Here is a 25,634-nt window from a genome sequence, read left to right as displayed (position 1 = left end):
AGGGGATCTGGTACACACTCACACTCGTGGGCATGCACACACACACACACACACACACACACACACACACACACACACACTCATGCATCTAACTCTTTGCACTGAAGACCAGTCCTGGCTCCCAGCTCTTAAATACTTTGGACAGGTCCATGACCTTGAACCGGGACCACACGCTCACGTGACCCTGCCCACCCTCTCCTTCCACCTGAGTCCCGCAGTCCTACCTGGCACAAATGAGTTGGTAAGGCAGGTGCCGATGGCCAGTACTAAAAATGGCAAGATCATGGTGTACCCCGAGATCCGTTCCTCGCTGGAGCCCAGATGGGTGGGAAGAGGTGGGGGGCAGTGTCAGCTGTTAATTGACGTTCCGATCCTAGAAGTTGGAAAAGAAGAAAATAAGGCCTGTTTCACAACCCTGGGGCAGTTCCTTTCTTCCCCCGCTTTGCTCCTTGATTTTTTTTCAGCTAGAACGTGTTGATTACTGAAAAGCTGTTGTTGGGCCACCATTCTGGGAAGAAAACCACGCAAACAGTTGTGTAAGCAAGAATGCATTGCTGGGTGCCCGACCTGCCCTCAGGCAGGTTTCGTATGCTGCACATTTGACAGGGGTCAGAGTTGGGGTCCCTTGGGGGGCTGTGCTCCAGCCAGACCTAGGCCTAGTCCAGAGGCTCTTGTAATTCTGGAAGCTCTGCTTGCTCACAGACCACACATCAGGAAGTAAAGCCTACAACCGAGTCCACAGCCTTCTGACCCACCCCTGTGCCTCACAGGACAGGGATAAAAGAAATGGAGTTTCTTCACAAGGGCATTTGTACCCAGAACACCAATATTCGCCCCATTCTTTCCGACGACTTACCAGTTTTGGGTAAGCGATTATAAGCAAAAGTATCTATGTATCCCAGACTGGCTGAGGATAACCTTGAACCCCTGATCTTCCTGTCTATGTGTTCCCCGGGCTGGGATCACAGGGCAATGTCTCAGCCGCTGACTTGCTTTGATTTTTTATTTATTTATTTTTAAAGAATTTCACTTCATTTTGCCAAAATTATTTCCGCTTTTTGTTTGTCTTTGTTCCGTTTGATTGTTTTTTGTTTTGGTCAGTGCTGGGATCAAACCCAAGGCCTCACACAAGGTGGACAACTTTGGCTCCGATTCCTTGATCCGAGCTTGCATGTCCCTGATGATTACCATGCTAAGCAGCTTCCCAGGGCCTCCCTGGTCATGTGTATAGCGTCTGCACTGGCGAATCTGTGGAGATACTCTGCCTTGGAGCTGGGAGGTAGCTTAGCAACGAGAAGTATTCGCCAAACAAACCTGGGATGTGAGTCTGATGCCTGGAGCCTATGGGGGAAGAAGAGAACTGACTTTGAAAGTTGTCCCCTAGGGTTGGGGATTTAGCTCAGTGGTAGAGCGCTTGCCTAGCAAGCGTTCGGTCCCCAGCTCCGGGGGGGGGGGGGAGAAAGTTGTCCCCTGGACTGTGGAGGTGACTCAGAGGATAAAGACACTTGGCTCAAGCCTGATGACGTGGTTCAATCCCTGAACAGAACCCACAAGGTAGAAGGAGGGAATTAATTCTCTCATTGTCCCCTGACCTCCCTACATGCATCATGACACAACTGAATTCATAACACACAACAACAACAACAACAACAACAACAGCAACAACAACACATTTGAAGACTACTCTGCTCCCCCCAACTCCCATGCTGGGGATCAAACTCAGGACGCTTCCCACAGCTGAGCTATACCCTCAACCTACTTTAAAAATATTTTTTTTTAAAGAAGGAATTTAGGACTGAAGGAAACACAGCAAACATTAGCTGGCGGTTTGCTTTGGGTGGCAAGACCAGGAATAATTATTTCCTCTTGTAAATTTGTTTCCAAGTTGCCTAAAATCAGCGTACGAATAGCTTAGGCCTGTTTTTAACTGGGGTCGTGTTGTTGCAGCCACACAGGACAGCCCCACGGGCAGCTAGCTACAGGACGTCCACACGACTGGGTATCGATGTTACGGAAGGAGATGCGGATTCCAATATCGAGAGTTTTGTTAGAGATAACGTTACCGGGTCAGGACAAGCCAGGATGTGATTATCCCATTTGTTATGGGAAATAGTAGAAATGACAGAAATTCCACGGTGAGAAAGGACGGATAAGCCACCAATCTGCCCCCAGAATAAGGAAGTTTAGAGGTAAGGCTTTGGTGAGGGAAGGGTGGTTAGGGATTGGGAGGAAATGTCCCCCATCTAGTGTCTAACCTTACTTAACTCTGAGGTCTATTTCAGGTGATTGCTCAACTTGAAAAACTTTTTTTTCCCGACCAGGGAGGTAGCTCAGTAGGTAAATGCGCTTGCACCAAGATTGATGATCGATCCCTGGAGCCCACACAGTGGAAGGAGAGAACCCGACCTCTACACAGGTAAAATGGAACACCATCCAACGGTCCACTTACTCCCACCACCCACACTCATGAACATACACAGTAAAAACATTGTGTGCACACCATATGTGTGTGTTCGTATGCATGTATGTGGACTGCACGTTATCTATAGAGGCCAGAGGTCGACACTGAGTGGTCAACATCTCTATTGCTCTCCATAATGGTTTCCAGAAGAGTCTCTCAACTGAAAGTGGTATTAGACCGTCTGTGTGGCAAGTCCCAGGCATCCTCTTGTCTCCATGCTCCCACCAGTGCTAGGGCTATGGACGTGCACCACCATGTCTGGCTTTTCTCATTGGATCCAAGCTTCCATCCTCACAAATTCCATCCCCACAGCATGAGCTTTGCCCACTGAGGAAAAAAATCTAATTTTTTGTTTTGTTTTTTTTTGAGACAGTTTCTCCGTGTAGCCCTGGCTAGCCTGGAACTCTCTCTGTAGACCAGGCTGGCCTGGAACTCAGAGAGATCCATCTGCCTCTGCCTCCCAAGTGCTGGGATCAAAGGTATAGCCCGTCACCACCTGGTGTCTACATTTTTTTATTCTACTTTAGATGCCAAATAGTTTCACAGCAAATCCTAAAATCAGAAAGTCATTAAGCTGACATAAACTATGACTGTATTGTAATATTATTCACAGTGTAGAAATATAAAATATAAAGTCACTATTGACATCAGGAACTGACTTTACAGTCAGGAACTGGCTTCTAGGTCACAGGTCACCTCCAAATCCAGTGATGATATCACCCCATGTGACCACAAAAGGACCTATGCACCTGCTGTCATGGCAATTGCCATACACTCCCAGTGTCCATCTGGTCTACCTGCCTACCTTTATCTGAGTGCCACGTGTGTGGTTACATCATGGTCCAAATAAAAGGCAGAGCCTTCCTGACCTTCTCTCTCTTCTCCTTCTTCTTCTTCTTCATGGCCCCCTTTGTCCTTTCCCCTACAATAAACCTCTCCCAAGGAACTGTGTTGGCCTGGTGTGATCTGTCCGGACAAGCCACCATTCTAACAGCAGTCACTTCTTTCAGATGAACGCTAACACATTTCCCTCAACTTCGCACTGCCCCAGTGGTTGGTATGCACTTCCGTGTTTTCAAAATAACGCTTTCCTGGTCCATCCCAGCCACTATAATAGCCACCTCTCCACTTTCCTGATACAGCTCGTGTTGTGGTGACCCCCAAACCATAAAATCACTTCTGTTCCTACTTCAAAACTGTAAGTGCCTACTGTGATCAACGTTATATAAATCTCTGGTAGGCAGGATGTCTGGTTCATGATCCCCAAAGGACCCACAGGTTGAGAACCAATGTCTAAGGTTTCTGCTCGCTTATCTGTGCTCCTCCAGGAGACTGAGGTGGCCATTGACCATCAGAAGAGCGTCGCTGGATACACCTTTGGGCACCCACCACGGCTGAGCAGCATCCGGCTGCCCCTTTTTCTCCACGTTGGCTCTTGTTTCCTGTCTCCATCCCGGCAAACACTGCAGAGGACTTGTAGCTGACAGAGCCTCACGTGCCCCTCTCAGTGTGTGGCTGAGGCAGAACCATGAGCACACATGGACGCCTATGGCACAGCCGTGCAGGATGCAGCACCCCATGGGCAGACCCCCTCATCCCTTTGTTTTTTGGTACTAGGTACAGAGAGAGCGAAATAAGACAGGCGTGTCGATGGGACTTCTGAGGTGCAGGAGCGCTCTGTTCACTGTCAAGGTGTTAGCGCCTCCTGTGGGCTGAGCTTGGAAATGGAACAGTCCCTTGCTGTAGGGACAGGGGCTTCTCTGCATGTGGGTTACTGTCTCTAAGGTTGGGGGGACATTGGGAACACAGTCAACACGGGACGGTCCGGTATGGGATTTCCATTGGGGTTCTCGCTAGGAACTTCTGCAGCAAGGCAAGAGGAAACAACTGACTCCCACGACGGACAAGAAGACCACGGCTTAGAGAGGCGACGTAATTAGCTTGTGCTTATGAACAAGCAGGTGGCAAAGCTGAACCTTGACCACAGGGCTTTTGATTCTAGAAATAACGGCAAGATTGCTATGGTAACCCCAACCCCTCCATTTCCTCAAGTATAAAGCAAAGGCTTTGAAGTCTGACACAAGAATAGAGTCCTCCGAGGCTGCCATGATTGGGGAGACCCGCCTTGCCACCTAAGCCTGTATGGTCTCCTTGTAATCAAGCAGTCTCCATTGCCAAACCCGGCTTCCCTGATTGGTCCTCTAGCACCATGTGACCAGCATTGTAAATTCAGCCGGTGAGACCTCAGATGAAGGTGCTTGCCACCACACCTGATGACTTGGAACCCACATGGCAGGAGAGAGAGACACCTGCAAGTTGTCCCCCGATCTCTCGCACATGCACTGTGACATGTGTGCACCCACGCTGTCTCACACACAAAATCAATGTAAGTTTAAATTAATATAGGGGCTAAACCAACTTAAATTCTAAACTTCATGTGTGCGTGTAGGGATTCCTTGGTATTTTCCATGTAGACAAACATGCAATTTACCAAGAGTTTAAGGGGCAGTGAGACTTAAGTGGGTAAAGGCACCTGCCACCAAGGCTTGACAACCTGAGTTTTCGACCCCAGAGAACTCCAGGATGGAGAAGAGAACTGATACCTGAAAGGTTCCTCTGACCTCTGCACAAGCATGTGTACATGCATAGACATACACATGTATGCATGCACGCACGCACGCAGAACTCATAACACTAAGCAAATAAAATGTAATGACTTTTAAAGAAGTTTTACTCTTTCCTTTCTAGCCCTGTAACTTTTCCCACTGTCTTTCACCCCTTGCTTTACTCCACTGGCTGGTACTTCTAGTGTGAGGAGGGATAGAAAGGACACACACACACACACACACACACACACACACACACACACACATCCTTGTTTCTGATCATAGAGTGAAAAAATTCACCTTTTGGCACTAAGGTGACATTTGGAAGTGTGAGGTAGAGTGGATTTTGTGGGGATGATTCAGGGACTTGGCAGGTTTGAGGTGTCATTGGGAAGGACAGACAGCTGGAGTCAAGACTGGCAGGTTTTGGCTAGAGGTAGAACGTTTGGGATCAAGGGTGTCTGTTACAACCTTGATGAGACTCAACAAGGTCACCTGAAAGGGGACAGGCATAAGAGACACGGTGGCAGCACGCAGAAAGCCAGGCTGAAAAGAACTTGAGGGTTTTCTTTCTTTTTTCTCCTTCCTTTATTATTTTTTTCTTTGCATCTCCCACCTTCTTTCTTGCTTCTAGATAGAACCCCAGGCCTCACACAGGCTAGGCTACAACTCTGGCCCCCAAAAGGATTTTTTTTACGTTGGCAAAATGGGCGAAAGCCATAACCAAAACCTTGCAGAAGGGCTGGAGAGATGGCTCAATAGCTAAGAGCACTGGCTGCTCTTCCAGAGGACCGGAGTTCAATTCCCAGCAACCACATGGTGGCTCACAACCATCTGTAATGGGACTTGATGCCCTCTTCTGGGGTCTGAAGACAGAGCACCCATAGACATCAAAAAAACAAACAATCTTTTTTTTTTTTAAAGCACCTTATGGAAACCATTATGAATAAACACGGCAAATTCTCTGTAACCTTTGACCCAGCAAGCTCCTGTTCATAATAGTAACGTGACGCTCAGTTTACAACTGTGATGTATCAGTCCCAGCAAAAGTAGCTATCAAACATGCAGCATGGACAGAGCTTGAGGTGGGACCACGAAGGATCAAACATCGTGAGTGATGCGGGGAACAGGGACAGACAAGGGGTGGAAACTGAGGTGTGGCACTTGTGGCCTGAGAAACCATTCACTCCACTCTCTCTGCACCTAGCATCTGAAACAAAGGATTTGAGGGGGCCTACTCAAAGGGCACCAGCAGCCTGCATGGTTCGTGTGAGGTTCCTGGACACTGCAGACCCAGACCATGAAGGTCTTTGCACCCTGAGCCTGAAGTCTACGAGATGCTCAGGCTGGGATGCTGAGCTCTGGGCTCAGGCCCGGCACTAAGATGGCCGGACTGGGAGATAAATCTGTGTAGTACCCGGAGCGGAGGAACCCAGGAAACCCTTCAGCCTCTGCTCAGCTTCCTCCCTTCCCCTACCTCAGAGGCTTCAGGGGTGAGAGACTCTGGTGGGCCCAGTCTGGGGAGTCCTGGCTTCCCACTACCCATTGTTTCAGTGGATGCTGGGACATAGTCCCCTCCCACTGCCTAGCCTGGCCTTTCTGCCAGGCTTCCAGCTACGTGATCTGATTATTTAGGACAAGCATGGTTCCAGCTGGGCTGAGGCTCTGGGTGAGGGAGCTGCTACTTGGCAGGCCAGAAGAGAGGCTTCGAGGCTGGGCCTGGCCCCTGACAATGGCACTGAGGCAGCGGCTCCAGTGTTTGGCGGAACGCCAGTCTCCGGCTGGTGTCCATAAAGCCAGGACAATCTGAAAGGCAGGACTGAAGACGGCCATTACCAGGCACTCAACACGGCCTCCCAGCCACAGGTTCTCCTGACCTCACAAGACAGTTCAGCTTAGCTGGGCTCCAGTTAGCTGACAAGCACCTACATACGCAGGCAGGCTCCGCCATTTCCTTCTCCAGGGTGGGGATGACCCTCTTCTGGCCTCAGTTTCCCCACCAGAGACAAGAGAGAGACTAGTGCCCATCTTTTGGGGGAGGCAGGGCACTCGATAGAGACAGAGGTTAGGGTTTCCTACCTGAGTGGCCTGGCTAGGCGACAGGTGAAGAAACATAGCAGGCCCAGGGCCAGCATGAATAGAAGGAGGCTACCAACCGCTGTGACCACCAAGTCCAGAGTGGGCGACAGGAGGGCCATCTTGGCGTGAAGAGTGCCGTAGATGTGATTGCCACACAAAACCGCCAGCTCTGAAGCCTGAGGTCAGTGGCTGTGACCTGACCTTACTCCCCAGTTAATCTCCTGGGATTAGCAGGAAGGATGAGATGGGGCCCACAACGTTCCCCTCCCCCACCCCAGTCCTGGGAGAGGCTTGTGGGGAGGGCTGCCTGATGCTGTTCATTCAACTTTGTCCATTCACTCCTCCCTCCAGAACATTTGCTGGGCGCCTGCTGAAGGCCCAACTCTGTTCTAGGTTTTAGTGAGATTACTGAACAGCCAGGGTAGGAAGCACCTATCATGTGCCAGGCACTTGGAGAGATAAAGCTAAAGGGGCCAGAGGTATGGCTCACGTGCCTAGAATGCAGAAAGCTCTGGGCTCCATCCACATCACAGCGTAAATCAGGCGTGATAGCATTCGCCTGTCATTCCAGTACTTGGGGGGGGGAAGCAGAAGGGTCAGGAGTTCAAGATCATCCTTGGCTACTGCGGCTACTGCGATGATTAGTGTTGTCAACAGACTCCAGAATCACCCAGGAGACTAGCCTTTGAGTGTGCCCATGGGGGATTATCATGATTAAGTTGAATTTCGGAGATCTGGTGACACCATTCCCATGCCAGAGTCCTGGATATGATGGAGGAAGAATTTCTTGCCTGGGGGCTTAATGTAATTGGCTGCTTCCAGCCCCTGCTGCCTTTACTTCCCCACCACAAAGCTCAGAGTCTGGAACTGGGAGCTAAATTTAACCCTTTGCTTGTTCGTTTGTTTTCTGAGACAAGGTTTCTCTGTGTAGCCCTGGCTGTCCTGGAACTCGCTCTGTAGACCAGGCTGGCCTCGAACTCAGAGATCTGCCTGCCTCAGCCTCCAGAATGCTGGGATCAGCTGCGTGTGCCACCACCTAGCAACACTTCCTTTCTTGAGTTGCTTTTGTTAGGATGTTTTGTCACAGCAACAGCGAAAGAAGCTGAGACTCTACACAGCGAAGCAACCTGGACTCCGTGAGACCCTGTCTCAGAAAACCCAAAACCGGAAAATTAATATTCAATAAAGTTCCGAAAGAAAGGAACCCTGGAGTCCCCGAGTCTCTCAGTCCCCACACGCACGGGCATGCACAAAATACATAAATAAAAATGTAATGAAACTTCAAAAGAGTCATCGTGGCCCTTGCTCTGCCATCTGCCTCCTCTTACTGCTGGGCTCCACTAGGCTCTTCCCAGGAACCTAGCAACAGCTTACATCATCACCCGCTGCCAGGTGCGAGCCAACCTGGCGTATAAGAGGGACTGCTCAGCTGAGGTGCTCCCTCCTGCTACGTTATACCGTGACGTAAAGCATAACATTGTGAGACTTAGTGGGCAGGATTACAGGGACACTGGGGAAGATGGGTTTACTGGGGGGTGGGGGGGATGGCGGACCTCAAGTTGTCCCAGCATTCAGGAAGTTAGCGACACTAGCCACCTTCCAACCCCACAAGAAGAACGAAGGTACAGCTGGAGTAGCTCCCTTATCAGCAGGCACTGGGGAGCTCTCTCTGATGCTAAGACTGGAGGAAGTGGAAGGAGACAGTGTTTACAGCAGCCACTGTGTCAAGCGGCCCCGAGGAAGTCTGAGGCTTTAGCTGCAGTGCCTGGGAGGGAACCTGGACCTGTCTCTTGACCAAGTCAAGCGTCTATGACAGTCCTTTCTGGCCAGGGCATTATTCATTCACTGATGGAAGTTATTTAGGGCCACCGTGAAGGGCTCAGGGAAAGAATACGCTCTGATAAGAGAGGGCTGTGGTCAGATCCAAAAGGGACTTCCATAGACGGGGGTGTGGGGGGGTGGGAGGTGTTAAGCCAGACGCAGCAAGCTTCAGATCTCCAGCGATGACATCCCTTCTTGGCAGGAAACAGGCATAAGAGCACAAGGTTGAGAGAGAGAGAGTATTGGGTCTTTAGGCCTTGGAGAGAACACCCTCAGCCACGCTCAGTACAGCTGTAGACTGCCCTCCCTGTTCTGGAAAGTTCTCTGAAGTCCACCCAAAGACTCTTCTTGTTCCCTTTGCACTTTCCCCTCAGCTCGGCTGGCCACCCCAGGCCCAGCCAGGCATCACCTCCTAATGTGGCTCAAATGTCTCTGCCCTTGGGCAGTCTGTGGCTGGAGAGGCCGGGGCAGCAGCCAGAAAAGGCCTGCCCGGCCAACAGTGGGTGTTGGAAGAGGCAGCCTGGCAGCGTGAGGGTAGTGCTGAGCCAGGCTGCAGGGGTGAACCTTGTCTTTGCCCTGCAAGCTGGATACCCTGAGGTGAGAAATCTCACCCCTCCTGCACCGGGTCACTCCCTTGTGAAGTTAAGAGTCTAAGAGAGACTCAGGGCTGCTCTAAAGATTCTGGCCATTTTACCTGCAGCAAAGGCTCAACCTGAACATGGGACCAGCAGGTGTGAGGGGTTGAAAGGCAATAAGTGAGGAATGTAGGGCAGTGGGGAGAGAGACTGAGGGAGACAGAGGAGAGCTGGGTGGACGCATGGTAGTGTATGCCTGCACACACACACACACACACACACACACACATATGCAAATATAGCTTGCCCACATGCCTGCTCACCTGAGGCTGAAATGGTCTATCCTGCACTAGAATGCTCAACCTTCAGCATCTGGATGAGGCTGGTCACAGGTCCCCATCTCCTGTCCTGTCCCATTCACACTGGGAAGATACAAGCCCCAGGCGGTGTGACGCTCTTCCCCGTCTTACAGAACAGACAACTAAGGGTGATCTAAAAGGTCACTGGTAAGGCTGGCAATGTGGCAAGGTCAGCACGATCTGAAGCTGAGAGGCAGGATGCGAGGAATTTCAGTCAGGGGCAGCGGCCAAGCACATAGCAGTTGTTTGAGGACAGAATGGCCTGGAGTAGCCCTGAGGGATCCAAAGCAGGACCTGGCTTGTGCCATCCCTCACCCTTGTCACCAGCTCTATTTCGTAAGTCAGGGCGTGGCTACCAGAACTGGAAATCAGAAGGCGCTGGGCATGAGGTCTGGGACTATCCAAGACTCACTCACTGGGACACCAGAAAGCCTCATGGGCTGTAGCCTGGGCCTAGGGCCGCAGTGGGAGGAGAGGTAGGAGGTGGACGGCCTAGGGCATCATTTTATAGGTACACAGGCTTCCTCCCACCCATGGAGAGGACACATCCTGCCTATGGGTCTGGAAGCTAAGCATGGGAGAGGTTGTAGGGGGCCATGCATCTCTGAGGGGTGTTTCAGGGCCCTGCCCGCTCTGTGCTGTACCCAGTTTGTGTCCCACTCTCTCACGTCCCCACCCCCACCAGGAAACAGGGCAGTCCCAACCTAATATCAAAAACTGAAAAGCACAGAGAAGTTTCATGACCTTCCAGGGTCACACAGCACACTGACGCAGCTTCCTCCCTCGGGAGGCGAGGGTTAGCGGTGTAAGGTGGTCTGCAAGGCAGGGTGGTGATGCCGGTGTTTTGAAACTGTACGTTAAGCACATTGATGTGTGAGGAGAACACATCAATGATAGCATTAGAGAACACTCCTTCCTCATCCCGCCCCAACCTTATACAGGGTCTGTCTTGGGAAGCCCTGGCTAGCCCAGGGAGAGCTTTGTAAGTGGAACGTGATGGTGCCTGTCTTTCATCCCAGAACTTGGAGGCAGAGGCAGGTCGATCTCTCTGATTTCAAAGCTATCCTGGTCTACATAATGAGTTCTAGGCTAGCCAGGGCTACTTTTACCTCTATTAACTCATTTAACCCTACAATAGTCTGAAGGATAAACACTACAGCTCTTCCCATTCCACAGATGGGAAAAGTGAGCACAGAGAGGTTGAGTAGCTTGCCCAGAGTCAAACAGCAAGTAACCATGTCAGAATTCAGTCTTCCGTGTGGGTGTTTTCTGCTTTTGGATGTCCTCTCAAGGTCCAAGCTGACTGACTGGAAATGTTACACATGTTCTGTACGATGCATACGCAATAGGTACTGGACGATACCATGACTCAGGACGCTCGCTTCCCAAATCTCATTTTTGTCATGCTTCTTTTAGACTCCTGGGGGAGGGGCTCCCCTTACCCCAGAGAGAGATGAGGTCTGCCAGAGGCCACACATTGAGAAATGGGTAGAGTTACTTCTTGGACAGGCTGGGTCCAGGTCACTGACCCAGCACCTGTAGCCAGCTGGGCTGTGGAAATCCCTCTGGGATTTGGGCAGGATATTGACCCTACTTTCCCCACAATCCCCAGCCTCAGTCCATCCTCTGAGGACTCTCAGATGCCCTCCCCACCCCCAGCTCTGTCCTGGCTGTGTTCCCCTGGGAGGACCTGGTTAGCCCCCAGACAACCCCAGGGAGGAGGCGAGGAGGGCCTGACTATGGAAACTGGCCTTGAACTTGTAACTCGCTGGGTGGGCCTGACACAAGCAGAATCCCAGCTGGCACACGCAGGGAGCACACAGATGCTGGTAGTTGGCGGCTGGGCCCCCACAGCATCCTTTCTACATTCCAATCGAGCTTATGACCAGCTGTCAGGCTCCCAGCAAACTGGGGTGTTTGAGGTTCTTAGTAGTGGGGATGAGAGAGGCGGGACACCCGGCTGGTGATGACCTAATCCAGACAGACATGGTGTCGTAGGTCATCCCAGCACTCGCTATCCAGTTAGTTCAAAGACAGCCTGGACTACCTGAGCTCCTGACTCAAAAAATTAAACCCATGGTGCTGTGCTGGGGCAATGGTCACACTGACTGCTCTTGCCATAGTGCTGTAGGAATTCGACAGGACAAGGGACGAGGAGAACAACACTGTCACCCTTTGTGACAGAGGCAGCAAGTCAGCCAGCACGGTTCTGATTGGTGGATCCTCCTGTCCTTGCTCCCAGGGCACAGAGAAGTGAAGTGAGCTGGGCAAGGACACACAGCAACTAATAGGAAGAGGGGAATGTCTCCACAGGGCGCCTACTATGTGCTAGAAGATTTCTATACCATCTCCTATGTAGGCAGAACTCTCAGGACCAAGAGTAGAGGGAACTCATGGTTCACACTGCAGGGTGTGGGAGAACCAGGAGCCCCTCAGGCCTGGTAGACTCCTCACGCAATGCCTTTGTCACCCTAGTATCTAAAAGAACTGTCTCCTCATGGACTAGGGCTGTGACACGGGATCCCCATGACAACTGAGTCCCCTGGCTCAGCCTGGGTTGGGGACGAGGGGGGCGGTCTGACAGAAAGCACACCTCAGACCGTGTAGGCTCTCCTCCAGCTCCTCCTGCCTTGAATGTGACCTGTGTCCTGGGGGCACTATCCCACCAGACTTCCCTCCTACCCTGGTCCACTCCTCTGTGGTTACCATTCTGCAGAGAGAGAGAGTGAGCCACGGGGGCTACCCCAGGCTGCCCTCCCACCCCTAGCACAGGGATGACTGCTCCACCAAGTTTCCATTGTCAGTTTATGAGACAGGACCTCTTTAGTGTTCTCTGTTGCTACCATGGTGACTTGGTGACACCTGCTGTCACATCTAGCTGCTCTGAGTTCATTCTCCTTCCCAGCAGGGGAAGACCCACTCCTTTCGACTGCTGCGGGGTGGGGACTGGCAGATGCAGGGACCATTTCCATCGGATGGCAGGGTACCGTGGGTGTGAAGTGAGGGGGCACCTGAGGGGAACGACAGTCCGTGTGGTGGACTAGAAATCTACAGAAAAACCCATGAGTTGGATGCTGGTGTCCGGACCCTGGACACAGGAACGCCTGAAGCTCGCCTCTGAATGGGAGCCAGTTCATTCTCCTAATGTTTGCTTTGGTTTTTCTGTTGCTTGGAGCCCAGCCTCTGCCCTCAGAACTCCAGTCCAGAGGTTTTTTTCTCAGCTCCTTACACTGTAAACAATCACACCTGGTCGGTCATGCTCAGATGGCTGTTTCCACCAAAGGGAAGAAACGGGGCGAACTAGTTAAAGGTGGGCGGACACACTGCGTGTGAGCACACGTGTGGAATCCGTGGCTGTTCATGGCGATGCGTGACTGTAATCCCAGTTACCCTGGAAGCAGAGGCAGGAGGATTGCTCATTGCCCAGAATAGTTAGAGACACACAGCTTCCCCCCAGGTATGGGTTCCATTTAACATCAGTGTTAATAAAAGCCCTGTGCCTGAAAGTGTCTGTCTGTCCACTGGGCCCTTCAGTCTAGTGGTCAGTCAGTCCCCAGGGAGTCGCTGGTACAGAACTGTAAAACATCCATCTCAGAGGAGAAAACAGAGGCACAGGAGTGACAGGACTCACCCAAGGTCCCTGAGCTGAAGAGGGGCAGGACTAGCTACAGCCCAGATGTTCCTGGCCCCAAGCCGAGGGCCTTTGCCCCTGGTCACTGGGTAGCAGGGATGAGGCTGGCTGGCCGGCCTCTGAGGTACTTTGTTCCACCTGACAGCCTTCAAGGCTGTTTTAAAAGTTAAAAGGAACAGATGTGCACAGTGTCCCCCGGGTGCCCAGGGACAACAGCAACTTCCTGCGGGACCTCTATGGTCCCTAATGGCCCCTGGGCTGAAGTTCATTAAGCAGCTAACTGCCCACCAGGGGGTCAATAGAATAGGTCAGACCCCTATCAGGGCTGAGTCAACTGAGAAGGAAATGAAGAACCTTGCGGAAGGGAAGCCAGGTCACTGTGATGCAGGAAGAGATACAAGAGCAGGGAAGGGAAGGCGGGCTCAGAGAAGGGTGAGCCCATATTGCAGAATTCTACAGCACACGCTGTGACACTGGGGAGCTGCTGCACTCACACCTACACAAAAGAAAACTGAAGCAGAGAGGCGTAGCCACAAGCCCAGGCAATAGAGCCACAAGCCCAGGCAATGCAGAGTAAGCAGCTTCGTGAGGCCCCTGGCATTCCCTTTGGTCTCGGCCCATCCTTCTAGCTCAGGCTGGGGGTCTCCTTTCCTGGGGCCACCCTTCCATCCCACTCCATAAGCCTCAAAACCCATTGGGCTCTATCCCAGATCGTGTGAGCCCTGTCAGCCCACTCTTGTTCTGTCTCCGACATTAACTTCTGGCCCATCACTGAAAATGGATTTGCCTGAGGTCTACCGAGCACACGGCTGGACCACCCATGTGATGGGAAGCCTCCAACCAGCTTCCCATTGGGGCTCATCTGGTAGTCTTCCCAGCACTGGTGAAAAAGAATCTTGGTCTTGGAGGTGGCAGACATGGGGCCCGGTGTGGTACCCGCCCCATCCCACAGACGTGATGTAGAGGAAGTGTACACTCTAAGGCTCGGTCCATAGGATGTATGTGGAAAGTGCTTGCCCCGTCTTATTACTTCCTGGTTTTTGTCAGAATGAAACCCAAGGCCTAGCCCACGACAGGCAAACACTGTACCACTGAGCTATACCACCTGTGCTTTGAGGTAGGCACTCATGTGGTTATCTTCATTTTAGGGTACACAGAGAGGTGAAGTGACCTGTCTAAGGTCACACAGCATGAGCAGCAGGGCTAGGTCTAAAGTCTCCAACAGTTTGGCATTATGTTGGGATGAATCCGCTGAGGCTTCAGGAGACACTCAACACAAGGTTTTTCAGACTTTTCCCCCAAAGAGGTTATGTGACCTTTACAAAGTCACACAGAATGGGGACAAGCACCCAGGGTCTCTGTTGCCAAGGGTTATGGAGTCAGGAAGCAAGAAAGACTGAGTGAACAGCAGGTAGGCAGCCCGTGCAAAGGCCCAGAGGCCATGAGGGACTGGAGAGGCTGAATGATCCAGTGTGTGTCATGACTGTGGAGGAAACTGACGCTGTGTGTGTGTGTGTGTGTGTGTGTGTGTGTGTGTGTGTGTGTGTGTGGTGTTCTATTATTATTAAGACAGAATATCTATATTATTATATAGACAGGGTCTTTCTCTATAGCCCTGACTGGCCTGAAACTCACTACGTAGATGAGTACACTGTCACTGTCTTCAGACACACCAGAGGAGGGCGTCAGATCCCATTACAGATGGTTGTGAGCCACCATGCGGTTGCTGGGAATTGAACTCAGGACCTCTGGAAGAGCAGTCAGTGCTCTTAGCCACCAAGCCATCTCTCCAGCCCTGTCTTGAACTCTTAATTCTCCCACCTTGGGCTCTCAAGTGTGGGGATTACAGATGTGAACCTGAGCCTCTGTATTCGCTCACGGGAGCTGGGATTACAGAGAACTGGGCTCTCGTTCTGGTTTAATTTGCCCATGTTCACCTTTTCCGGTGTTGTCTCGTTTGTAATGTTTCTGATGCAGAAAATTCAAGGTCTGGATCTGAGGCACAGCTCGGTGGGGGAGCACTGGCCCTGGGTTCTATCCTGGCCCTGGGTGCAGATTCATTAAACAAAGGCACAGGTCTGTCTCGTCTAGACTGAGCTAGGGATCAGGGCTCATGGCTCCACAGCCATCAGATGGCCCTGCTCTGGAGATCAGGTCACTGTGCTCTGGGTGTGGTGGGGCAGGCCAGGGCCTGCACACCTTGGTCAAAAGTGAGCAGTGGGGGGCCGGGGGTGTGGCTCAGTTGGCAGAGCGCTTGCCTAGCGTGTAACAGGCTCTGGGCTGGCTCCTCAGGGCCACGCAAGCAGAGCGCAGTGGTCCGTGCCTGCAATCTCAGCACTGAGGAGAATCACAGCTTCCGGGTCATCCCTGGCTATAGAGTGATCTGAAAGAGAGCCTGAGACCAGACTGTGTCATATCAGACCCTGCCTTCAAAGTAAATAGATGAATAGATGGATAAATTTATAAGTAGGTAAATAAAGCGGTCAGGCAAACAATAGGAGTGGTTCCTACATTCCCACACGGACGCTGACTCCAGATAACGTGACAAGGCTCAGACGACTCTCGAGGAGACCGAAGCCCCCTGCACATGGAGCAGGGCCTGCATGTCCTCACAGCGAAAGGCAGATTGAGCTGTTCTCAGCTCTCCTTTTGCACCAAGAGGCCCGTACACTCGGACATGCACTCACTGTCGCTGGACCACCATAGCTAGCACCCTTAGGAACGGGCAGCCTAGACAATATCAAAGATGTGTGGGGTCACAGGAAGGAGAAGGGGACCCACAGACCCAGTCATCCTACATAACAGTCACCCCATGCATGCCCTATCGGACAAGGGAGGATTCTGACTCAAGGAGAGGATGGCCCTTGTCCCTCTGGGCTCCTCCCTGGGGTGAGAAAGTAAGAGTCATGCCTGAGGTGTCAGCAGAGGGAACTGACCTGACCAAAGTCTGTCAGGTCAAACTGACCTGAGTATAGTCTGTCCCTTTGTTGAGGATGAAGATAGAATTTAAGCCTATCCCCTCACCCCAAAACACAGTACCCATGAAAAAGGTGGACTCCAAATAATGCACATTGGTCACAGAAGCGTACAACAGCACTGCAGCTTTTGGGGGTGTGGTGGGGTAAGAAACAGGTTTTTGAAACAGGGTTTCCTCATGTAGCCCTGGCTATCCTAGAACTCACGCTATAGACCAGGCTGGCCTCGAACTCACAGAGATCTGCCTGCCTCCGCCTCCTGAGTGCTGGGATTAAAGGTGTGCCCCACCATTAACTGCCCTGTAATTTTTTTTAGGTTGGGTCTCTCTATGTAGCCCTGGTTGGCCTGGAAGTCTCTGTGTAGACTCTGAGGGCCTTAGCTCTGCCTCCTGACTGCTGGGATTACCCATGTGTACCACCATGGCCAGCACTGTCGTGTGTGTGTGTGTGTGTGTGTGTGTGTGTGTGTGTGTGTGTGTGTGTGTGTGTGTTTCTGCTCGTGCGCGAGTGGAGGCCAGTCATAGCCTCAGGTGTTTGGGACAGGGTTCCGCTGTCACTGTGAGCACCAGGCAGGCCAGCCGGCTTGTGAGCGTCCAAGGATTCTTCTGTTCCAGCTTCATGTCGCCCTGTAGGAATACTGGGGACAGATGCTACTGCAACCACCTTTACATGCCTTCTGGAGAGGTTTTGCCCTTCCTCATGACATCGACATATACGTATCACATGACCAGCAATTCTACCCTAAATACTCAAAGAAATGAAAGTCTATCTGCGTGAAAATCCTTATGAGAGCATTCAGAGGTGGCTAATTTGTAACAGCTCAGAACGATGGTGGAAACATCCAAAAGCAAGTGAATGAATGAACAATGATATGTTGCTGCCCTCTGGACCAACCTCACAATAGAGGAAGGGGCTTCTGACCCAACAGGCAGGAATGCATCTCAGAAACATAAAGGAATGGCAGAGTTCGCACTCAGCATGTGCAAGGCCAACAGACAGACAGAGAGACAGAGTCCCATCACAGACAAGAGAGGTATAACGAGAAAATGCTAAAACTTTTATGTAAACAGATGTTAAAATGTAGATTAAATACACACACTCCTAAAACTAGAACTTACCGATGCTGACATAGGCAGACGTAAAAGAACCTAAATAAAGAAACCGAGACCACGTGGAGAATCTTTCCACAAAGAAAAGACCCGCCGAAGATGATCTCATCGGTAAATGCTACCAAATTTCAAGAAACAACTGTTCTTGATTTTACTCGAACTTCAGCAGAGGGAGAGTAAAAAAAAAAACCAACCATCTAGTATGGTGACCACGATCACCACAGCCCTCAAGCCCAGAGGGATGGACCATTCTAGACAATATGTCACCGGCACAAGCTAAATACACACTCAGCAAAACCAGTCGGGTCCCCAGCTAGGTCCGTCCTAGGAGCATGAGTTCAGAGGCTTCATGGGAAAGTCTTTTATGCGATGGATGACATTAACAGATCAAACAAGAAAAGCCATGTAATTATCTCGAGCATCTCAAAATGATTTTTAAAAGCATTTAATGCACTCCAAACGCAAATTAAGATTCTTTCAAAAGCTCCCTGTAGAGGCTGTCAGGGTAGCGGCGGAGCTCAGTTGCTAGCGTGCTTGCCCAGCATGCACAGAGTCCTGGGTTCCATACCAGCACCACGTCAGCCATCAGTGCTCACTGTGGTCCCAGCACAGACGAGAATCTCAATCAAGGTCACATAATCCCCTAGCGCATATGGAGTTCAAGAACCTAGCACACCCAGTGTAGGTACACATTTGTGTGCTCGTGTGAGCATTCATGTGTGTGTGCGTGTGTGCATGTGTGTGCATATGTGTGTGTGTGCGCGTACGTGCGAGTGTGTGTGTGTGTGTGTGTGTGTGTGTGTGTGTGTAGGACACCTCTTAGGAGTTGGTTCTCTCCTTTCACAATGTGGGTTCTGAGGATTGAATCCCTGTCCTTACTCAGGCTTGGTCGTAAACGCCTTTACCAACTGACCCTTCTCTCACATTCTCCACCTTTCTCTTTTGAGGCCTCTTTTTTTTTTTTTTTTTTTTTAAACATTTATTTATTTATTTATTTATTTATTTATTTATTTATTTATTTAGTATACATCATACAGCTTTCTGCCTGTGTGTACGCCTGCAGGCCAGAAGAGGGCACCAGACCTGATTATAGGTGGTTGTGAGCCACCATGTGGTTGCTGGGAATTGAACTCAGGACCTCTAGAAGAGCAGACAGTGCTCTTAACCACTGAGCCAACTCTCCAGCCCCCTTGAGGCCTCTTTTGAGGCAGGGTCTCTCACTATGATCACAACACTGGATTACACATCTATCACCGAGCCCCACTTTCTACACAAGCTCCCAAATCGAACTCAGAGTCTCAAACTCGTGTGGCGAGCACTTTACTGCCGGAGCCATCTTTCGCATCCCCAAACCTCCCCGTGTTCATCAGGATTTCCTTCCACATCAGCAACAGCCTGAGGACCAAAGCCAACCATCGTGAATAGAGGCCGGGAGCATAGCTCCGGGAAGGAGTGTTTGCAAGCCTGAAACGCTGGGTTCCATCCTTAGCGCAAGATCAAATAAATAAATAAATGCTGTGGGAATAGTCATCCACGGGAGGTATTATACAGAAGAGAAGGAATGAGTCACAATGATACATGCAAACATATGACAGCCTCAGCCATGGAAGAATGAGAGAGAGCAGTTGGATTTTCCATTTCATAAGGTTGAACTTGTATTCTGTAGTTGCATACCGCCATACGTACGGTTCTAAATACTAACCTCTCAAGCGGAGCATGGGAGGGAGCTCGGTGAGGAAGATGCCTGCTGCACCGCATAAGGACCTGAGCTCAGATCCCCAGACCCCTCTGGAAAGCAAGCCAACCAACCACAGGAAGTGACAGTGCATACCGCAACCCCGGCGGAGAGGACACAGAGATGGGAAAATTCCTGAAGCTTACCAGCCAGCCAGTGTATGAGCTATGAGTTCAGTGAGAGACCTCTCGCAAAGAGCGAAGGTGGAGAGCGACTGAGAAGACACTTGGGGCCGACCTCTGACCTCCACATGTGTGTATACACAGGTGTGCGCACACACACACACACACACACACACACACACACACATAGTTATGCCCACACTAACAAATATGCACATACCATACACATACATACATGCATACATACATAGAAAAATGGATGAGGGACGAGAAGCCATGTGCATGGTATCTATCTATGAGTACACAACATTAACACACTGGGGAGGTGTCCGCAGGAGAATCAGGAGTTCAAGGTCAGCCTCTGCTGGGCAATGAGTCTGAGCTCAACCAGAGCTATGTAAGACACTGTTTCAAAAACTAGGGCTAGGGCTGGAGAGATGGCTCAGTGGTTAAGAGCACCCGACTGCTCTTCCAGAGGTCACGAGCCCATGGGTGAAAGACTAATTTAAACCTTTTTTTTCCTTCTTCAAAAGAGTTTAGCTTTTTAAAGAGACTGGATACTTTTAATGAGACCCCCCCCCTTTTTTTTTTTTTGGTTCTTTTTTTTGGAGCTGGGGACCGAACCCAGGGCCTTGCGCTTCCTAGGTAAGCGCTCTACAGCTGAGCTAAATCCCCAGCCCCGTAATGAGACCCCTTTTAAAGTGTTTGAATTTGTAAAGGTGTGGGACCTTTTAAGTTTGTAGGTTTTTGTTTCCTCACGGAGAGGTTTAATGAGAGAAGAGGAGTAGAAGGGGGGATAAGTAAAAGCCAGCCATGAGCACATGGAGGGAAGGAGAGAGGATGGGGAGAGGAGGGACAGGGACAAAGAGGGCACCGGAGCAGAGAGGAGGAGAGGAAGAACTGTAAGCTGTCTTATACTGTGATGTCTTCATTAATGTGGAATCTTGGGGACGGACAAGACAGGAAAGGCTGTTGCTTAACAGTGAAGCAGTGCTGGTTAGTTTTATGTCAACCTGACACAAGCAGAAGTCATCGGAGGAGGGGGCCTCAATTGAGAAATGCTTCTGTAGGCAAACCTCTAGGCCATTTTCTTAGTTGGTGATAGATGTGTCAAGGCCCAGCCCATTGTAGGTGGTGACATCCCTGGGCTGGTGGATCTGGGTTCTGTAAGAGAGCAGGCTGAGCAAGCCATGAGGAACAATCCAGTAAGCAGGCACCCCTCCTTGGCCTCTGCATCAGCTCCTGCCTCCAGGTTCCTGCCCTGTTTGATTGAGTTCCTGTCCTGACTTCCTTCAGTGAACAGCAACGTGGAAATGTTACCTAAATAAACCCTTTCTTTCCCAGGTTGCTTCGGTCTTCGTGTTTTATTGCAGCACTAGTAACCTTAAGACATGAGTTTATCTGTGCAAGCAACTCAGTTATAGGGCAGGGAGAAGAGTGAGACAGGTGGGCCGTTAACCCACCCGTAGATCCCTGGTCCGTAAAGAAACAGAGAAGGGACCCTCAGCACGTATCTGTACCATGCCAGGCAGACATAAGAAGTGTCTGCTGCTCATCCTGGCTCAGAGAGGCCCAAGCAATCCTAGGAATTCATAATCATGCTGCTCTCGCTGTTTCTGAGGCTCACTACAGCCACCACACAGATCCCAGGCCCGGTCACTAAATCCCACACTCCACCCGATGAACAAAGCAGACACAAGACTTTCGGTAAACGCTTAGCAGCCATTTCGGCCCAGCGAGTGAGGCAGTGTGGAAAGAGACTGGTAGGTGTGAGGAGGTCTAGATTTAGTCCGATCTCTCTTTTTGTGGACCATTTCTCTCCCTGGACCTTGCTGTCCCACCTGTACCTGAAGGGGACAGGAGCCATGGGTCACCAAAGCCATTCTGTTATTCCATTGTTAAGGGGCCACCAACAAGCAGGAGGCCACTGACCTCTGCAGTCCCCTGGCAGGTCCTGTCCATGCGCCATCCATCTGGGTCAAAAGCCGCATACGTGCCCTAGGTCCTACCCACCTTTCTGATATCACCCCTAGCTCCACCCCTCTGACCTCTGGGCCAATTTCTCTTCCCTTACATTCTATTTCTGAGGTATTTTTGAGATAGGGTCTCCAGTAACCTAAATTGGCCTCGAATTTACTACACAGCTGAGGATGACCTTGAACGTCTGACCTTCTGGCTACCAGCTCGAAAGGCCTGTGTCACTATGCCTGAGTTCTTCTCTTCGTATGGTTTAGGGTTTGCTCTTGACGTCCTAGAACACTCTCTGTACAGGTCTTTGTGCAGCTCCTTCTCGCTCACCCTCCAGTTCAAAGGTCACCAGACCCTCCCCCTTCGCCCCCCAGTTCCAGAGTCCTCAGCCCAAGGAGTCCTTTAATCATTCATAAGCCTTTCCCTGTCTTCTCTGCTCCGATTGATTATAAACTGGTTTTTGTAAAGGTTTATTTATTATATATAAGTACACTGTAACTGTCTTCACCAGAAGAGGGCATCAGATCCCATTACAGATGGTTGTGAGCCACCACGTGGTTGCTGGGGTTTGAACTCAGGATCTCTGGACCTCTGAACCACTGAGTCATCTCTCCAGCCCGATTATAAACTGTTAACTTCTGTCTTCTCCCAGGAGACGCAGCTCGGGCCGGCACTACTGTGGCTCCTAAACCAGACTTGTCTGCTAAAGGCCACCTTCCCCGAGGGCCCTTCTGCTTACACTGCCACAGGCCGGTTAGGTGGCCTCTCGTATTTCCTCCATCTTAAGCGCTGGTTTTGCATAGGTTGTTGGACCTGGTCAACTCCCCTCATACGGGAATGGCCACATTTGCTTGCAATGAATATATTACCCCAAGGCCTCGCAGGCACTGGGCTAAAGATAAGTCTGTGGAGAGGCTGGGATGTGGCTCGCCTAAGAGGACTTGCCCAGAATGCACAGGGGTCTACGTCCCATCTGCTGTACCACAAAAGCCAAGTGTGGGTGGTGCATACCTGTGAGCCAGGGAGGGAAGTAGAGGCAGGAGGATCAGGAATTCAAGGTCAGAGTCAGCTATGTCATGAGTTTGAGGCCAGTCTGTGTTAGAGATCCTGTCTCTCAAAAAAGTAAAACTAGGAGCTGGAGAGATGGCTCAGCGGTTAAGAGCACGGACTGCTCTTCTAGAGGATCTGGGTTCAATTCCCAGCACCCACATGGCGGCTCACAACCATCTGTCATTCCAGTTCCAGGGGAACCCAGCACCCTTTTCTGGTCTCTGTGGACACCAGACATACAAGTGGTCACAGACACCCATGCAGGCCAAACACCCACGCATATGAAAAAATACAATCAAAATTTTAAAATGAATAAGCAAAATAATATATAAAAATAAATGCTTGTTGGTTGGCTAAAGGAAGGTCCTCTCGAAATCTCCTCTTCCCTACCTCCTGACTCTTCTCCCTTCTCTCCATTCACAAGTACCAGGACACCGGCAGCCACTGAAGGGCCATTGAAATACCACCCTGGCAGGAAATTCTTGGGACAAGGGTGCTTTGCTTCCTCCACTTGGCAGAGAGGCTCTCCAGGTGGAGAGGGACAAAGCCCTACCTAGCAGGGCTGCCTCTGTCCCAGGCACTCTCTGGACGTAGGCTGCCACAGCCGCTGGGACAGACATTTCCCCTGGAGTCTACCCCGGGCGGCGGGAATGTGCCACAGGACACGGAGGCTGGCGAAGGTCGTCACTGTGAGCCCTGCCTGGCCAAGAGCCATGGGGAAGCACTCGGTTACTCAGATGGGGTAGCTGCCCCGGGGGAAAGGGTGCACTTCCCCCACCCCAGGGAAGCAGGGCGGCCAGTCCTGCACAGCCTGGGAGCCCACAGCGGAGGAGGAAATTGGAGAGCAAAACTCTTGCAAAAGTCACTGCAGGGAGATCCCCCCCAGCCCAGGAAAGCTCTGGAAGCCAGAGACAAACTCAGCAGAATCAGGCCCAAGGCCAGAACCCTGGCTGGATGCTGGGGCTGTCCAGCCACTCAGACTCCTGAGTGCTCTCCCCCTGACCTGGAAACACCAGGATTGCCCTATGGGGTCTCCATCTCCCCACCAGGAGTCCCTGGGAACAGATAAACTGTGCCTGTCAGCTCTGGGTCAGGGGGTGGCTCAGTACTCCCTGGAGTGTTGTAGGCTGTAATCCTGCTTATTGCTCAACTCCCGCTCCCTTTAGGAGGCTCCTGAAGAAGTAACAGGTTCAAGGGATCAGGCATCCGGTCCACAGAGAATTCTCCAGTGGCTCTGGGTGAGCCCCGCCCAGAATTTGAAGCTAGGCTGCTGGCATTCAGTTTTGGATTAACATTTCTGGAGCTGCATAACCTTGGAGGTATCCCTTCCCTTCCTCTGTGTTCTTTCACCTTTGACAAAAGGGATTCCACAGCCTACGTCTTGGAGACATTTGAAGCTAAGGAGAAAGGACAGACAAGCCCTCTTGGCAGCCGGCACAGTGTGGGGGCTCTAGTGGCCAACAGCTCTCAGGAGTCACAATACTAAAAAGCAGATTAGGGAGAGTCAGGCTGGGAGCTCTGCACCAAACATTCCAAGGGAGACATAGTATCTCCTCCCAGACTGATACAAACTAACCCAGAAACCAGAGGAAGTCCAAGGTCTAGGTTCAAATCCCAGCACCACCACTGGCCAGCCCCACAACCCTGGCCATTTTGGGGTTCCTGTGTGACACCCTCTGCATGACTCCCCACCCAACCTGAGACTATGAGACCTTCCTTCCGCAGCTTAAAGACACGGCAGTTCTCTGCACTGTCAGCTCTGGGTGGTGCCAGGAACCTAGGCGCTGACACATTGGGTCTGCCCCAGATGGAGAGAGGTAACAGGTCTCTTGTCTTCTCTAACAATGTCTCTGGACCCAGTCTCCAGGAATATAAGTGAGGGGCATCACAGAATCGAGGATACTGTTCCCCTCCCTTCTCCATGTATGTATTATATGGAGCTCTGACTGTGTTCTTACCTGGACCTTCCTGCCTGAGGGCAGCAGCCCAGTGAGGTGCCAGGAAGCCAGCAGGAAGCACCCAGAATCCTCCAGACAGATGTCATAGTCAAACAACTGCAGTGCACACCCAGGTCTACCAGTCATCCACCATTTACTGGCCAAGGCCCAGCATGTGAGCAAAAAGAGAGACAGCAACAGGACCGCCCCCCTCCCGAGAGAGGCAATGAGGGGTCACTAAGTTACTACACCGACTTACCACACGACAGGGCGACTGTGATAGCCAAGTCAGGACCTCTGTCCTTTCTCTTCTGACAGCGCTCCTGGTTTGCGGATGGGCTCCCTCTGCCTGCTTCTACCCAGCCTACCACTGCTGCCTGTTCCAGTGAAAATCACAAGGTCCACCATGTGCTTCTCACTGGGCTGGGAGTGCGTTTTTCTTGGAGGAGTTACACTGTCTAGAGCAGCTGGAGTGCGCCCCTCACACCCTCACGCTCTTATATTTGAACTCTTGAATCTGGGGTGTGGCTCTGCTTTCGGGGACCCGAAAGGGGAGAGGGGCTCCTATATTGTGCTCCATGGAGCACACACAGCCTTCGGAGAGTCCGGAGAGCCAACCTTTGTGCTCGATAGCAACTGTCTGGCCTGGAGAATAGGTGCTCAACCTCCCTGAGCCTCAGTTGTGAGAAATAAATGAATAAGTATCATAAGCCCGTGATAGGCTTAGAACAAAGCTGGGCTCGAGATCGACTGTATTTTAAACAATGTATACATCAATTACTGCTCTCCAGACCTATGGTGGAGATAATCAGTGTGCGAGAACCGAGACCCAAAAGCCATACAAGGTCACTTTTTTTTTCTTTTTCTCTTTTTTTTTTTTTTGGGCTGGGGACCAAACCCAGGGCGTTGCGCTTGCTAGGCAAGCGCTTTACCACTGAGCTAAATCCCCAACCCTCAAGGTCACTTTTTTAAAAAATAATCTCTGTGGGATTTCATTCTTCAAATATTTATTCTTCCAATAAGTATGTAGGAAATACCTACCACACACCCGGGAGTGGGCACAGGTGGGCTCAGCAAATGGTCTCTGGGACCACTATTATCCTCCACCCCATATCCCATCCAGTCCGGACCGCATCCATCCATCCGTCCTGTCCGGGCCTTCGCAAAAGATCTACCCTGAGATCGGACCCTCCATCCATCCATCCA

General features: G+C 51.1%; 1 protein-coding gene across 1 annotated transcript in view; it reads right to left on the bottom strand.

Annotated features, from left to right (window-relative positions):
* Alpl (alkaline phosphatase, biomineralization associated) overlaps nucleotides 1-25,634 on the bottom strand; it is a 54,574-nt gene that overhangs the window by 19,030 nt on the left and 9,910 nt on the right. The window contains exon 2 of the mRNA XM_032895843.1: nucleotides 225-373. Within this exon, the coding sequence (XP_032751734.1) occupies nucleotides 225-285 (61 nt within the window). The 5' untranslated portion in view covers nucleotides 286-373. The remainder of the gene's footprint in view (nucleotides 1-224; nucleotides 374-25,634) is intronic.

Source organism: Rattus rattus, chromosome 1 (assembly GCF_011064425.1).
Source record: "Rattus rattus isolate New Zealand chromosome 1, Rrattus_CSIRO_v1, whole genome shotgun sequence".
NCBI classification, from domain to species: Eukaryota; Metazoa; Chordata; class Mammalia; order Rodentia; family Muridae; genus Rattus; species Rattus rattus.
Note: the sequence above shows the minus strand (reverse complement) of the source record. Positions and strands in the feature narration are given on the sequence as shown.